This window comes from Protopterus annectens, chromosome 1.part1 (genome assembly GCF_019279795.1).
Source record: "Protopterus annectens isolate FY-2018-M chromosome 1.part1, PAN1.0, whole genome shotgun sequence".
NCBI lineage: Eukaryota > Metazoa > Chordata > Ceratodontiformes > Protopteridae > Protopterus > Protopterus annectens.
Genome location: NC_056726.1, coordinates 1,857,562,222 through 1,857,578,473, shown reverse-complemented (window position 1 = coordinate 1,857,578,473; position 16,252 = coordinate 1,857,562,222). Strand labels below are relative to the sequence as shown.

General features: G+C 42.9%; 1 protein-coding gene across 1 annotated transcript in view; it reads right to left on the bottom strand.

Annotated features, from left to right (window-relative positions):
- KIF6 (kinesin family member 6) overlaps nt 1-16,252 on the bottom strand; it is a 4,303,753-nt gene that overhangs the window by 509,780 nt on the left and 3,777,721 nt on the right. The window contains exon 19 of the mRNA XM_044084863.1: nt 12,264-12,379. Within this exon, the coding sequence (XP_043940798.1) occupies nt 12,264-12,379 (116 nt within the window). The remainder of the gene's footprint in view (nt 1-12,263; nt 12,380-16,252) is intronic.

The window sequence follows — 16,252 nt, the reverse complement described above, 5'->3', positions numbered from 1 at the left end:
AACCTCTTCTGCCTTAATACCAAACAGAGAATCATGCTGTAAAGGTGCATCAAGTAATTTAGCTTTAACATGATCAGGCAAATTTTATTCCTTTAACAAGGCATGCCTCCTAATCACAGATCCAGTAACTGCGGCCCTGCAGGAGGCCTCTAAAGAATCAAAACCACATTGCAAAGTATGCTTTTCAACTTGTTCAGCTGCATGCAATAATTCCTGCAATTCCTTATTTTCTGCACATTTTGAAATCAACATAATTTTCTGTTTCAGCAATCCCATAACATGTTGTTGGTAATTAAGCATATGAAATTGACAGTTTAAGGCCCTAATTGCCAAGGTTGCAGATGTATAAACCTTTTTCCCCCATCTGTCCAGCGCCCTTGAATCTCTGTCGGAGGGGGTGGGTTTTTTTGCTGTTGAGGCCTTAACTCCCTTTGGACCCTGTGAAATTGTTTCAGGATCAGCAGCAGGGTTTCTAAATAAAAAATTATGAGAGTCTGGGACCCTGTAATACCGGTCAGGCTTACTGGGAGTCAGAGATAAAGAGCCAGGGGTCAGGCTTGACTCCGAAAAAACATAATCCACAATGTCTAACACAGGGGGAATGGCTAAAGGCTTGTGCTGAGGGAGAAGGAGGAAATCCCTGAGCCTCTTTTTTGATTCTGAGAAGTCTTGACTCTCCCAGTGAAAATGCTCCCTCAAAGTATGTAAGGTTTCTCCAAATGAATAATCCTCAGCAGGAGATGCAGATGGAATAGACTCCTCAGTATCAGAATCCTCATAGGGAGCTAAAGATAATTCCTGATCAGAAGAGGAAATAGAAACCTGATCTGAAGATTCATAGTCAGTGTCTTGCCTAGGCCTCTTATCTGGAGGGGGATGGGTACCTCTGATCAAGGTAATAAGGTCTTCAGCCATTTTGATCATCTGTTTTTTAGGCATAGAGGCCTGTGCATGTGGCTCAGGCATCGTTTTTTTAGTTTTAGAAGGTGCCTTTGCCTTTGGTTTTGCAGCTTTCGTCTTTGCTTCCCACAAGTAATACAATTATTAACTTTTTCTGACATTGGTAAAAAGCAAGAAAAAAAGTTTCCCCAACGGGGTACTTAGCTTTACTGAAGACTTTGGTTCTGAAACTCAAACGTGAATATTTTACTAGTCTGCCAACCGACACTTGCGAAATGCTTCTGCTTCGGGCACCGCGTGGCAAGAAAGACTAAAGAAAATGGCGTCAGCTTTATGTTTTATACCCCTGACGACCTGACGTCATGGAAGAGGAGACAGTAACCGATGCAGGACCCAAGAATTCAGGCCGACTGAGGACAACCTGCCAGCAGATTACCCAAATGTAATGAATGCAACAGCGAAACATGAAGAACATCAGGCTTCCTGGGTGGCCTAATATGAAGGACACCTTTAAGGAATTGTTTTACTTCAAATCTAGACGCTAAAGGCAGACAAGCAGAAATAGTTGATAAGTTGGCCTCAACAGAATGTGATTGACTTCCCACGCTTTAAGTTAACTTTACAGTTAATCTGCAAGGGAGAGAGCAAGAGAGACAGACAGACTATATCTATATTGAGAAGAAACAAAATTAAAAAACTGACTTAGTGGATAACTTTTCAGCATTCTTTCAGTGCAGTATATAGCTCCATATTGCACTGACTTGGATTATTCATCTCTGTGGTTTGTGGAATAAACTTTGGCATATTTGCTTCACCATCTACATTTTATTTGCGTTTTTGCTCCAGTTTCCACCCGAGTGCTTGGTACTGGATTGGACATCCTCAGAAAAGAGTTGTCTATGTGAAATCAAAATCTTATCACCAACAATGTCAGTTGAAGAGTGGACAGGTGGGGATAGGTGAGAGATCCCTTATCTTGTGTGAGTAGGTCCACCATGTGAGGTAACTTGTGATGATTGCCCTTGGTTAAATTCAGAAAAAGAGGGAGCCAATACTGCCTCAGCCAAAAGGGAGTCACCAACAAGATTGTGGGAGCATCCTTTTGTATTTTGAACAGGACTTTTAGAATGAGAGGAAGGGGAGGAAAGGCATAAAGAAGCATCCCCTTTCAGGAAAAAGAGAAGGTGTCCAACTTCCAAACCAGAGGACCTGGGACTCTGGCATAAAACAGAGGAAGTTGTGTACTCAGAGGGGAAGCAAAAAGATCCATTTGAGGAGTAACCCACTGGTGGACAATCTTCAGAAACACATCCTTGTGTGGCATCCATTCATGGGATTGAGGTATGGACCTGCTCAGAGTCTTCTGCAATGTTTTGACCTGAGGGAATCTAAACTGCCTCAAGTGTCATTTTATAATGGATAACTAGTTCCCACGCTAGGAATGCCAACAGAAGATAAGACCTTGCCCCCCCCCCCCCGAGTTTGTTGACATACCACATGACTGTGGTATTGTCTGTAAACACCTTGAGAGGTACTAGGGAGAAGAAAGGATGAGAGGCCAAAAGAGCCAGCAGAAGAACTCTCATCTCCTTGACACTGACATGATTTTCCTGTGGATGACGTGCCCAGACTCCCTGCACCTTTAGGGAGCTGAATGTTGCTTCCCAATCTGCATCTGAATCGTCTGTGCACAGCTCCGGAGAGAGAAGAGGTGGATGAAAAGTGAGCTTTGGACCAACAGTCAACTGCTGAATCCATTACTGAATTTCCTGCTTGAGACATGGAAGAAGAACAACTAAAAATTCAATGGGATGAGGATGCTGAAGTCAAACTGACTTTAGAAGACACTGAAGTTTTCTTGTGTGAAGTTTGGAAAAAGGGAGCATAGGAATGGTGGAAGCCATGAACCCCAGAGCTGACGGAAATTCACTGGCTGTTATAGAAACCAGAGGAAGAAGGGACTGAAAAAAGGAAATGATAGTCGGGGTCTTGGGAGGAGGCAGGTATGCCAGCATAAAAACAGTCTGGATCCTGCACCCCAAAAAAACATGACCCTGAGAAGGAGTCAGAAAGGACTTTTTCAAATTTAAAGTAAATCCCAGGCTCTGCAGAAGGGAGAAGGCAAAATGAAGATTTTTGCAACAAAGTCTCTGGAGAGGATGCCTGAAACAGGAGGTCGTCCAAGTAGGGAAAGACTTGGATCCCCTTTAACCTGCAAAACAGAAGCAAGGCATTTCGTGAATACCCTTGGGGCAGCAGAAAGGCCACAGGCAAAGCAGAGGACTGAAAATGCCAGGAAGCAACAGAAAAATGTAAAAACTTCCCGAAAAGGGGATGAATCAGGATGTAAAGATAAGCATCCTTGAGGTCCAGAGACACCAGATAAGCCTGAGAGACCAGAAGAGGGAACAAAGTGTGAAGGGACAACATTCAAAAAGATGGGACTTTCAGAAAGGTGTTTAGATGACAGAGGTCTAGAGTAGGTCTCGAAGTTTCCTCTTTCTTGGGCGCCAAAAACATTCTGGAGTAAAACCCCTTCCCCCTTTGGGAAACTGGAACTTAATAGTTCTGAGTCAAGAGATCTAAAAGCACCCCTAGAAAGGAGGGCAACTGCTCCTGAGGGGACTGAGGAATGCCCATAAAAGGAGGAAGAGATTTCCAGACCATGAAATACCTTAGGCAGATAATGGACAAAACCCAGGAGTCCTGAGTAATCTTTAACTAAACAGGAAGAGAAACAGAAAGATGAAGAGAAAGAGGAATGTGGCTGAGAAGAAAAGGACAGTCAGACAGCACCTGGTTTGTCAGGAAAAGGAGACTTCTGTGGCACAGAACTCTTGGTAACTTTAGCAGGAGGACGCTGTTTCTCACTCTTATTACCCTGGCAGGAGGGTGAGACTACCTATGAACGAAAGCTGGCTTATTGGGGCAATTTCTCTGAAATTTAGGCACAGGAGAAACAAAAACATGTTTAAGTTGCTGCAAGGCCTTGCACTTATCTTGAAGAGACTTAAACAAGTCTGCAGCAACTTCACCAAACAAGTGTTTGTTGTCTAGAGAAGCATCCATCAATTTACCCTTAATATCATCAGGCAAATGTTGAAGCGTAATCAGGAATATCTCCTCATCACAGAACCAAAGGCAGCAGCCCTAGAAGAAGCATCTGCTGCATCATAACTACACTTAATGGAATGGCAAGACACCTCGGAAGAAGTCCCTAACAGGGAAAGAGCAGAAGTCTTCTCTTCAGAGTCTTTGAGATCAGAAATTATCTGACAGGCCTGGGAAAGAAGTGCCAACATGTATCTGTACATATGGGTCTGATAACTGACAGCCCTAAAAGCTAAGGTAGCAGAAGTATAAACCTTCTTACCTAGCCTTTCCATAGTTCTGCTGTCTTTATTAGAAGGAAGTAACTTAGTAGAAGCAGCAAACTGAGATGGTTTGTCAGATGCCACAGACACCACAGAAGTGTCATCAGAAGGGCGCCTATATAGAAATTTACAGTCCTCAGGCACCCTATAAAACCTTTCTGGGGACAGGGGGCTGAGAATCAGGAACCTCAGATGCAGTAGAAAAGGCTTCCACTTAAGCAAAACAGGAAGAACAGTAGAAGGCCTAGGAGAGTCCATTTTCAATAACTAATACTACCTCTTCTGTACCTCAGAAACCCTGGCACAATCTCACTTGAAAAACTCCATCAATCTGGAGACAGTGTCCCCAAAAGAAATTTCCTCAAAAGGAGTATCAGGACTAGTAAATTTCTCTTCCTCAGACCCATAGTCTAAAGGAGAGGGAATCTGAGATGAAAAAGCAAGGGATTCCTCATCTGAATCCACCTCTTCCTCAGAGGAATCCTGTTCCTTGGGTTTTTAAGGGGAATAGAGAACCAACAGGGAGCTGGAACATAAACTTCATGAGGAGGTATTAAAGCATTAAATAATCCCAACTGAAATTCTGCCATTCACTCTAAGGCTCCTTAACAGCCGTAGAAATATGCTTAGTCTTTTGCTTTTTCTTCAAGTGGACGTCCACCTTATAAAACATAGAAGGCTCAGAACCTGGATGGCATTCAATAATAGTACTCAGGACTTCCTCCCTGACCAACATTTGAGGAACACCCGTAGGCCCCTTGGAAATAATCAGCCATGGTTCCCCCTAAACGTCCGAAGTGAACATCTGGAAAGCCTCCAAGAACATGTGTAAGGCTGGATCCACATCAGCCTCCAAAATGGTAGCAGCAGAAGAATCCAATGGCAAAGCCGGGAGATCCTCTGAGCTTTCACTTGCCTTACGATAGAAGTCTGGCAAAGGCTGCACAGCAGAAGAATCAGACCTAAATTTTTTGGCCTACTTCTTCTTCATGGACAGCTCTCCCTCTGAGTGGGAAGTTCCTTCCATTGTGTCTTTAGCTAAAAGCTTAAGACAATGGTTCTTCAAATACAAGGCCAAAGAAGAAAGCAAACTACAGAGAGTCTAAGGAACAAAGGCCTGACAAAATTGGAAGCAAAGCTCTCTTCACCCAAGACTGGACTAGACAGTCAAGAGAAGAGAGTAAACACTTGCACCATGCCACACTCATCACATAGTCCCTCAAAAATTACACCACCAAAACACACACATAGAAACACAAAACACACACCTACATTCGTGGAGGATCTCAATAAAAATCTGCTCAAGCAACAGGGACCTCCAAAGCAGAAATGCAAGCAACCTCCACCCCCCAACACAACCCAAATAACACACAGCCCACAAACTCAGTGTGCCACTCAACCACAGACGATAAGGCATAACAAGTACCCAACACTAGTCATACGTGACTCTATAGTCAGGCAGACTGACGATCCACTCACCAGACTAAACAAGGAGAAAGTTACTGTCAGCTGCCTGTCGGGTGCCAGGATCCGCCACATAACACACTCACTCATGCCACTCGACAAGTTACAAATATGACTCTGTCATTGTCCATGTTGGTGTGAATGACCTGAGATGTACCTTCCTGGACTACACGAAAAGAGATATGGAGGAGATGTCCGATCTTGTAGTCCAGTCAGGTATGACCCTAGCCCTGAGTAGCATCCTGCCATCACCCAGAATTATACCACAGTAGAAGGACAAAATGATTGACTTCAACAACTGGCTAAGCTACTGCTGTCATTCTAAGAGGATCCAGTATCTGTCTGCCTGGGATGACATGATCGACCTACCACGATGCTTTAACACAGATGGCCTGCACCTGTTGCCCTTGGGATTCCAGATACTGGCTAAAGCTCTTGCCACCCTTACAGTGCCTTTTTTAGGCAAGGTTCAAATGACAAACTCACCACCGTAACAGGTGCAAGCAAGCATAATCTGAGGGTAATGCTACTCAATGCTAGAAGTCTAAACCTCAAAATGCACTCACTCGAGGCACTCCTTAAAATGGAGAACATCAACATCTGTGCAGTGACAGAGACCTGGTTCAAGGCTCCAGAGAGCACCCCTGCATTACCAGGCTATAATTCATACCACACCTTTCGGACACCTAACCTGTACCAAAATACTAAAGGCAGAGGCGTGTCCATATTCATTAAGGATATCCACACCTGCAGGCTAGTTGCTCAGCATAATGCATCCGAGATTATCCAAGTACAACTAACTCTGGGCAAGAACGCAATCAAAACTGTAGCTTGCTACAGATCCCCCACCATGCCCCAGGATTCCCACTCCTCATGTCTTGATACACTGGAAAATATTAGGGTACAACCTAACCCCCTTAATAATGGACGATTTCAATACCCCACTATTAACTGGGAAAACTACTTATGTACCATCTCTTTTGTTCAATGTTTTCTGGAATTCATAAATTCCAATGCCTTGGATCAACTTATCCACATCCACACCCTCACCAGGAGCAGCAATATACTAGACATGGTCATTACCAACATGGCCAACCGGTGTTCAACACCAGAGGTCAATTGCTCATTGGTCAGATCTGACCACAAGCTAATCACCCTAGACATCCACATCCCGCCCCCACCCCCATTAGGGAAACCACGGTAAAAAATTTCTCCAAAGCCAACTTCAAGCTTCATAAGACAGAAGTGGCAAACTTCAAGACACCCATGTAGACGGACAATAGAGGTACAACTGCTGAATCCTACACAAATGCACTTTATAAGCACTTACACGAGTACATGGATCGTGCAATCCCTAACAGAACCAAGATACTACCCACCAAAAAAAGGAAGCCAATCTGGGGGTCCCCTGCCATAAACAAACTGTACAACAGAAGAAAGAAACTGTTGCAAAAAAGAGTAAAATCCCATGATTAGAGGAACTCCCTGATTAGCCTCAGTAAAAAGCTGAGATCCCTCATAAAATCTTCCAAAGCTAGTTACAAAAACAAAATTGCCACTGATTCTAAAGACAACCACAAAGCATTCTATAGCTATGTCAAGAATCTCAATGGCAACACTCAGATCTGCTCTGAGTTACAGCACAATGGCACTAAATATATAGAACCAACTGATATTGCCAACGTCCTGGCAAATAGGTTCAGTGCTAACTTTATCCTCCTCTCACCCCCTAAGGGGCCCATCTCTATACTGGAAGAATACAAAGTTCCTGTAATCATGGCTAAACAGGTAAAAACTATACTCTCCAAAGCCAAGAACACAGCATCCATGGGACCTGACAACATCCCAGGATGTGTTCTACATAAACTACAGAACGAACTGGCACCCCACCTAAGTACTATGTTCAGTCATAGCCTCACATCAGGCTTTGTGCCCACTGAATGGCGCACAGTGATGGTTATCCCACTCCACAAAGAGGGAGCCACCATGGACCCCGGGAACTACTGCCTCATTAACCTGACGAGCTTGGTTGCGAGGCTATGGAATGTATCATCATGGAACTTATAAACAATGACATTGGTAATCTCCAAACTCTGGACCCCATGCAGTCCAGGTTTGTAAAAGGCAGATCAGGTCTCCTAAACCTGATAGACGTCTTTGAAGCAGTCACCAAAGCCATAGATGAGGGTAAGGTGGTTCACACAGCCTATCTAGATCTCGCCAAGACTTTAGACACCATCCTCCACTCTGGAATTATAGGTAAACTTACTAAACTAGGTATAAATCCCTATGTCACAAGACGGGTTGCCAAATGGCTCACTGACAGAACCCACACTGTGAAAGCAGCAGACTCCAAATCCGACTTCAGATCAGTGACAAGTGGAGTACTACAGGGTTCAGTCCTGGGTCCTCTCCTGTTTAGTATCTACTTCTCAGACGTACAGGCTAACACAGAAGGTCCTTGGCTAACAAAGTTCGCAGATGACTGCAAACTAGGAGCTATAATCAAAACTCCTAATGATGTGGACATCCTGCAAAAGGGCCTCACTGAGACAGACGACTGATGTCAAAGCCATGGCCTCAAGCTCAATGCCAAATAGTGCATTGCCACCCCTTTTGGTAAAAACTCTGTACCCATGAACTACCACATAGGTGGTAGTCTACTTAACACCAAAAGTGTGATAAGAGACCTTGGGACACAGGTGGACAGTAGTCTCTCCTTTGATAATCACATCACCACAGTATTCAGGAAATCCTTCTACGCTGAACACCTCATCACAAAAGGTTTCTCATCCAGGAAAAAAGAGGTCACTGTTCCCCTCTACTCGTCACTCATTAGACCCATTATAGAGTACAAAGCCCCTTTTGATATGTACCTCACAAGACATCTATAACAACTAGAAAGGCCACATAAATACCTCACAAAGAGGATTACTGGCCTCAAACAGATGCCCTATGCAGACCATCTCAAAAAACTCCAGCTTTACTCCATCACATATCGCCTACTCAGAGGAGATCTCTGCCTAACATACAAAGCTATGTCAAACCCAGAGCTGTTGGACATGCTCCACGTAAAGAAATCCCAATCCCTCCGAGCTACATGCTCTAGGGACCTAAACCTTGTTACCACAATAAGCAGAACATGCTGGAGGGATAGATTCCTGTCCCAGAGACTTCCCATACTCTGGAACAAACTACCTATCTATATCACACAAAGCTCCTCATTAGCACTTTTCAAGAAAAATCTTGATGATTGGATGAGAGATAGGAAATTCAACCCGGTGATCACTTCTGTGGCTCTGCTTGACAGGGGCACAGGAAAACAATTTTTTGCATGGCGAAAGCCAGGGTACCTTTTTGGCTAAGCTTATATAGGCCCTAGGGTCAATAGCCTAGTACCAACCTATGAACCTGTTGTCACGGGAAGTGTCGAGACAAAATAAGCACTGCTTGCAATTGTCTTTATGGGGAATCTGTCTCCCACACTGGCACTTACCCTTCTTGGATGACATGAAACCCCACAAGCAATACTACAAAAGAAAAAGATAAGATCAAAAAACCTTAAAGCAACCTAATGACTTTGGTATATCGGCCGGATGCTGGGCCATCCTTGGTAGATCCTTATTGTAATGAATACTGCAACAGTAAAATGGAAGGACATCATCAGTTAGTCATTCTCCTCCACAGACAGTCATAACAATGATAGCTGTTTTGTCCATGTACATCTCAGATATCAGACATTTATAAAACAATGTTCTTTCATCTCTTTAGCTCAAGAATCACGTACAAAGCCAAAAGTATCAAGGTTTAGGGTAGAACAAAAGCCCAAAATTAGGGACGAGTTTTAAATAGTGCCTTTATGTACTTAGAGAATTGATAGAATATGATGTTTTACATAGCAAACATTTTTTGAAGGAAAAGTCTGAACCTCAAATGACTGTCATTATTTAATGACTCAAGCCTTCAATAATTTTGCAGAAAGACACATATTTTTATGAATAATATACTACAAATTTGAGACAAACTCAGGGACAACTGACAGGTACTCCATTTGTCCTACAAATTCAACCACTCCTGACAGCCACAACTCTAGTGGGGTGAAGGGGCAGCTGCCCTCAGCACAGGCTGATATGAGGGCTGACAGTCATGTGCTTGTGATGCGGGACTGTAGTACCTGCACTGATTAAAAAAGAACTGAGGATATTCCAGCTTCATAAATATACTCAAATGCTGCATTTGTGTTGATGGCTGGAGTGCTCATTGTACATTTTTTAATTTAGCAAACAAATTTCTATATTTTTTGGTCTTCAACTGTGAGAGGCTTTTTTTTTTTTTTGCTGAAGGGGCAGTGATTCACAGGCTACTAGATGAACTAGCTATGGTTCTGCAACTATTTATACCTGGGTGCATGCCATGATTAAAAAGAAAAACCTACATCATGCTCTTGCCAGATGCTGCTGCTGTTCTTGTCCACAGCAACTATGCACCTCTCTTTATCAATGAAAATGTTTATGCTTTCCATTCCTTGCCATTCCATGAAAAAGGCAGACTGTATGATGGCAAAATGCAGAAAACCCCACAAATTGATTGGTCATTTGCAAAGCACCACCCTAACTGGGCTTTGAACAGGTGCATTGTTGGCTATTTATTTATTAAATAAAGAAACTCTACTGTCACATTTCTTTACCTAAAGATAAATGTATAAATGCATGCATACATAAACAGCAGAAAGACTCTTCTAGCCAAAAGGTACCCAAGTTGTCCACCTAGTTCAGTATGTATAGGACCCACTATACCTATGTATAGAGCAAATTATGGCATCTTTGCTGAAAGAAAGAATTAAGGAACTAGTGGAAGTGTGCAGGGCAGAAACATAAGGAAGGATGAACAATGTCATGCCAACAAAATTTAACAGTGTTCTTTGACTAAGAAACCAGGGCATTTGATGACAATAGGGCTGTCTGTTTAAGTGAACTAAAAAAAAATAAGAGTGGGTCATTGGATGTAATTGCATGAGTAGGATACTAACTAGAAAACTGGGCAAACAATTATTGGGGAATTGAGTTCATGCAGATGAAAATATGGCAATTATTATGGTAACACGGCAATCAGTACTGGGGCTGTTCCTTCTATGTGTCTTTATAAGAAACTGTAGAAAAGGTCTGGAAACAGTTTGTCTTTTTGCAGATGGCATAAATTCATACAACAGCATTAAAATACAAGGTTGGGAACAGACTTGGTAAGATTAGAAGAATGATCTAAAGCGCAGCAGCTAAAATCTAATTAAAAATAATGAAAACATAAAGCAAACACAAACAGGAAAGAAGTGTGAAAATGGAGAAGATGCAGCTAAAGCAAAAGGTTAACCGCCCAGGGGTAATCATAGCAACTTACTAGATGACATAAAGGTAAGAAAGTAATTTAACTCGGTGGCAGGGAAAACTGAGGAATATTAGGCGAGAGAGAAATAGGGACCCCTCCATAGTAAAAAACAAAATAGCAACTCACTAAGGCTACATCTGGGGTATTGGTTGCAGTACTGTAGATGTAATCTTTGGAAGTGTATAGACAAGACAGGAGCAGTTCAGAGGATGGCAGCAAATGATACATAGGCACAGAAGTAGCTATCTAAAAAGTGACTCCTGAAAATAAAAGTTTGCAAAAATGTATTTGGTACCATGATAGAGTCCTTAAAGTGCCTCAGATCAAATCATAAAGTTTAAAAACATGCTAGTAAGAAAAAACAAGAGAGGCATTACAAAAGAAGGCACAATCTGAAGAAGACAATTTTGGAATAGAAGGAGATGTAATGAAGTATTGCTGCAAGTATTATGCAAGACTCATAAATGACTGTTTCTTACAGGTTAGATACTTACAAGCTCAAGATTAGAACGCGGAAGTGTTTTCAGCCATTGTACAGATCCAAAGGTTCCATTTGGACAGATATAACTGAAAGGGAAACATGCTACCTGTTGATTTGAATGCCATTACCATGTCTGCATGCTAAACTTTCTTCTTTCAAATAAGAAATGTCCTGACCTTCAGACAGTTACTCAAAATCTTAGAAGAAGTTAACTGTGTAAGGTATTCCCCACCACCTCACATGACTGCTTTGTGCTGTTTCTGACAGGTTATCTGTAAGTTACCTCCGTTATTCCCGAATAAAAAAAAAAAAAAAAAAAACTCTTAAGACACAACAGGTCAGACAAGGAGTAATTCTTAAGAGAGGAAGAGAAAGATTAACTGTTAAATCCAATCTGTAGATTACTCAAAAGACAGGGAAAGTGACTGATTGCATACTACACAAGAGTTACAGCCTTTGTCTACTATAAAATTGTGTTTTACTTGGCAATGAAAATGAACAGCTGACTGGAAAGGTCATTATCTTAAGAGATAAAGTTATTTGAAGGGACATCTTTGCTTTGTATTTTCTCTGTGTGTTGATGAGAATATATTTCATACCTTAACAATATATTGATTTATTTGCCAAATACACAAAACACACATATGTTTAGAAGTGCTCACCTATTACTGGCAAGATTTAACTGTGACTGGGTAGGAGACAAGGAATTGGTTGTCCTGGAACTTTTTGAAACAGATATGTGAGCCTTCTCATGCTTTCCGTCTGCTCTTACAGGAACCTATGAGAAAATTCAAAATACAGAAGTAAGTAAGCATGTAACTTTCCATTTCCTTGCCCCAATGGGACATGAATCCTGGTGAAAAACAAAAATCAAGAAATGTTAACGGAAATGTTTAATGTCAGGTCAGTAGTTTTACTTCTGCAATTTCAAGCTTCCCAGCATTATTAGCAGGTGCTGGATTGCTGAGCTAAGAATCAATTACTCTGTTTAGGTCTTAGCAGTGATGTCATGTATGTGAAAATGAAGCGAAATGTGTAGTTTTCTTTGGCCTGTTACTTTTATAACAGGTCAGGAATTAATCCACCTGTAACAACCACAGATGCATCACCTAGAATTATTCCACTGAAATCTGTTTTGATTCCAGCTTTATGTTACAGAAAAGCTTTATACTGCAATAACCAAAAATAGAAGTTATGTCCTTACCATAACGTTCCATGTGGAGTGTTCATCTCGCCTTTGTTCTTACACATGGGTTCGGAGCCGATCCTCGGCTCCGTGCCGGCCGCTTGCAAGCTCTGCATCGAGAAGAAGCTCGAGACAATCTAATACCCACAATCCCCCTCTGCCTTTACCTCAGATCTAGTTTGCAAGCAAACCAGTCTCTAGAGAGAGCACATTCATGCTTACATCACACATGCACAGAACTAAGAGTCTATATGTAACTATATATAAAAAGTCACATAGACATATATATATATATACATGCCAACTATGTACACAACGTCTGCAAAGCAGAAGCAGAATGCTCCCGGCCAGGCATCAAAAAGAACGTTCTTCTTAAGGGCGGGAGGGTGGGAATGTAAGAACAAAGGCGAGATGAACACTCCACATGGAACGTTATGGTAAGGATATAACTTCTATATGTGATAGTGTTCAATCTCGCCGTTTGTTCTTACACATGGGTAGCGTCCCTAGCTCCTTGTTCCTGAGGAACTCATGGAAGGACGTTCTTGACCACAGTGGAACCAAAGGTTGCCCTGTCCCTAGAAGCCTTGTCTACCTTATAATGAGAAATTAATGTATGTGGCTTAGACCAAGTAGCAGCCGCACAAATAGCGTCTAGTGGTAGGCGGGCTGCATGAGCCAGAGATGTAGACACTGACCTTGTGGAATGTCCTTTGGGTTTGTGTAAGAGAGTTAGATTTGAGGAATCATAGACATAGATTATACAATCCGTTAGCCACTTAGAAAGAGTTCTTTTGGTAACCGCTAGTCCTTTCCTGCTATCAGCAAAGGCCACAAAAAGTTGATCAGTTTTTCTGTGATCTTTTGTTCTATCCAAGTAAAATCTTAGTTGTCTGTGAACATCTAATTTGTGCAACATATACTCCATTTTGTTGGAGTGATTTTTGAAGAAGGTGGGTAATTCAATGGACTGATTAATATTGTTAATAGAACACACTTTAGGGAGGAAGGATGAATTAGTTCAAGAGAAACTCTGTCAGAGTGAAAGATCAAATAAGGGTGCTTGATGGAGAGAGCCTGAAGTTCAGATACTCGCCTAGCGGAAGTAATGGCTACCAAAAAGAGAGTCTTCCAGGACAAAAATTTTAATGGGCAAGAAGAGGCTGGTTCAAAGGGGGGCAACATTAATTTAGATAACAACAAGTTTAGACTCCAAGGTGGCGTAGGAGATCTGACTGGTGGTCTAATATGAAAAACCCCTTTTAAAAAGGCTTTACAAAGTCTGTGGGCCATAACAGGAGCCCCACATTCTTCCACATGGAAATTTGAAATGGCAGCCAATTGAACTCTTAGTGTAGCAGGAGAAGCACCCTGATGGAATAAGTCCGTTAAAAACTCTAATATTTTATTCAAAGGAGCTATAAAAGGATCCACTTGCTGTGTATTCGCCCAGAATACAAATCGCTTCCATTTACTAGAATATGTTTTAGTAGTGGAAGCTTTATGAGAAGCCACCAATATATTCGAACTGCTGGCGAAAGAAGATCAGACCTGGCTAAGTTGGGAATTGGAGCAACCAAGCTGCTAGATGGAGGGACAGGAGCGCGGGATGGGGAGCCCCTGATGAGTGAGTCAATAGATCTGGCTCTGGGTCCAGAATCCAGGGTCCCCGAATGCAGTGTGTCTTCAGGAAGGGAAACCAAATTTGACGAGGCCAGAATGGGGCAATGAGGATTATTGTCCTGTGTAGGTTTCTGGCTTTCTGGAGAAACTTTGATATCAGTGGAAATGGAGGAAATGCGTACAGGAGTCCTGGGGGCCAATCGTGAATCAGTGCGTCCCTGGGGACTTCCCCTGGAGGGGGTAATAGGGCAAAGTAGCTCCTGCATTTGGCGTTCATTGGAGACGCAAACAGATCGCAGGAAGGCTGGCCCCACGTGCGAAAAATCCTTTTCGCCACTGACTGTTTTAGGGACCACTCGTGCAGTAACAGAATTGCTCTGCTCAGCCTGTCGGCTATGACGTTGGATGACCCCGGGATGTGCGTTGCTATTAGAAAGCGACCCGTGGACTCCGCCCACTGCCAGATTCTCATGGCCTCTCTGCATAGCTGATAGGACTTGGTTTTGCTTGTTTATGTACCAGACTACTGACATGTTGTCCGTCTGAACTGCAATAGTTCCCAGAGGAAGAAGGGGAGCAAAGTGTTGCAACGCTAGAAACACTGCCCTCAACTCTAGAACATTGATGTGCAGATTGTACTCCAAATTGGTCCATTCGCCTTGGACTGTCTGTCCCTGAAAGATGCCCCCCCACCCTATCAGGGAAGTGTCCGTGGTCACCGTAACTGTAGGCATGGGTAGCACAAATGGTCTCCCCTTGGAAAGGTTGCACGTTTGAAGCCACCAGTTTAGATGTGTTTTGCATGTTTTCGTTATAAGAATCTCGTGTGTTAGAGGTAGTTGTTGAAACGACCATTGTGCAAACAGTAGCCATTGTAGGACTCTCATGTGCAGCCTTCCCAAGGGTATTGCAATAAGAGAGGCTGACATGAGTCCCAAAACCTTCAGTACCAGTTTTGCTGGAGATTTCCTTGACAAAAGTAGAAGACGTATGTGAGTCTGAAGTGATAGTATCCTTTCTGGGGGAAGTCTTAGAATTAACTGACGTGTGTTTAATTCTGCTCCTATGAACAAGATACTTTGTGATGGCTGAAGCAAGGATTTTCCGAAGTTTACGGAAATTCCTAGGTGAACACACAGTTGAAGAGTAAAGTCTCTGGCCTGTAATAGTTGACGCTGGGTGGTGGCAGAAAGGAGCCAGTCGTCCAGATACTGAAACACCTGGAATCCTTGGCGTCTCAAGTGAGACGCTACCACTGCCATGCATTTGGTGAAGACCCTGGGGGCTGAGGTCAGACCAAAGGGCAGGGCTCGAAATTGAAAGTGACTGGCCCCTAGCCGAAGCGCAAATGATCTCTGGATGCCCTGGCCATTTTGATGTGGTAGTATGCATCTTCTAGATCTATTGAGCACATCCAGTCGTCCTTCTGTAAGAATGGAAGGATCGATTGAAGCGTGACCATTCGGAACTTTTCTTTCCTGACGAAGGTATTGAGGTAGCTTAGGTCCAGGATGGGCCTCCAGTCCCCTGTTTTCTTTGGAACTAAAAGAACCTTGAGTAAGTCCCGAATCCTTGCTGGTCCGCTGGGACTGGTTGGATGACTCTTTTTTCTAGCAGCTTTGAAATTTCTATAGCTGCTGGCTCTCGCAGATGGGGCGGTACATCTGGGAGTCTTTTCTTTGGGATGGGATGGGATAGAAAGGGTATGTTGTAACCTCTGGTAACCACGCTTTTTACCCACTTGTCTGTAGTTATATTTTGCCAGGCCTGAGGGTATAAAGCTAGCGACCCCGACTGCCTCCAGAGCAGGACAGTCGGGCCTCCTCTCAGGAGTGCTGGAAA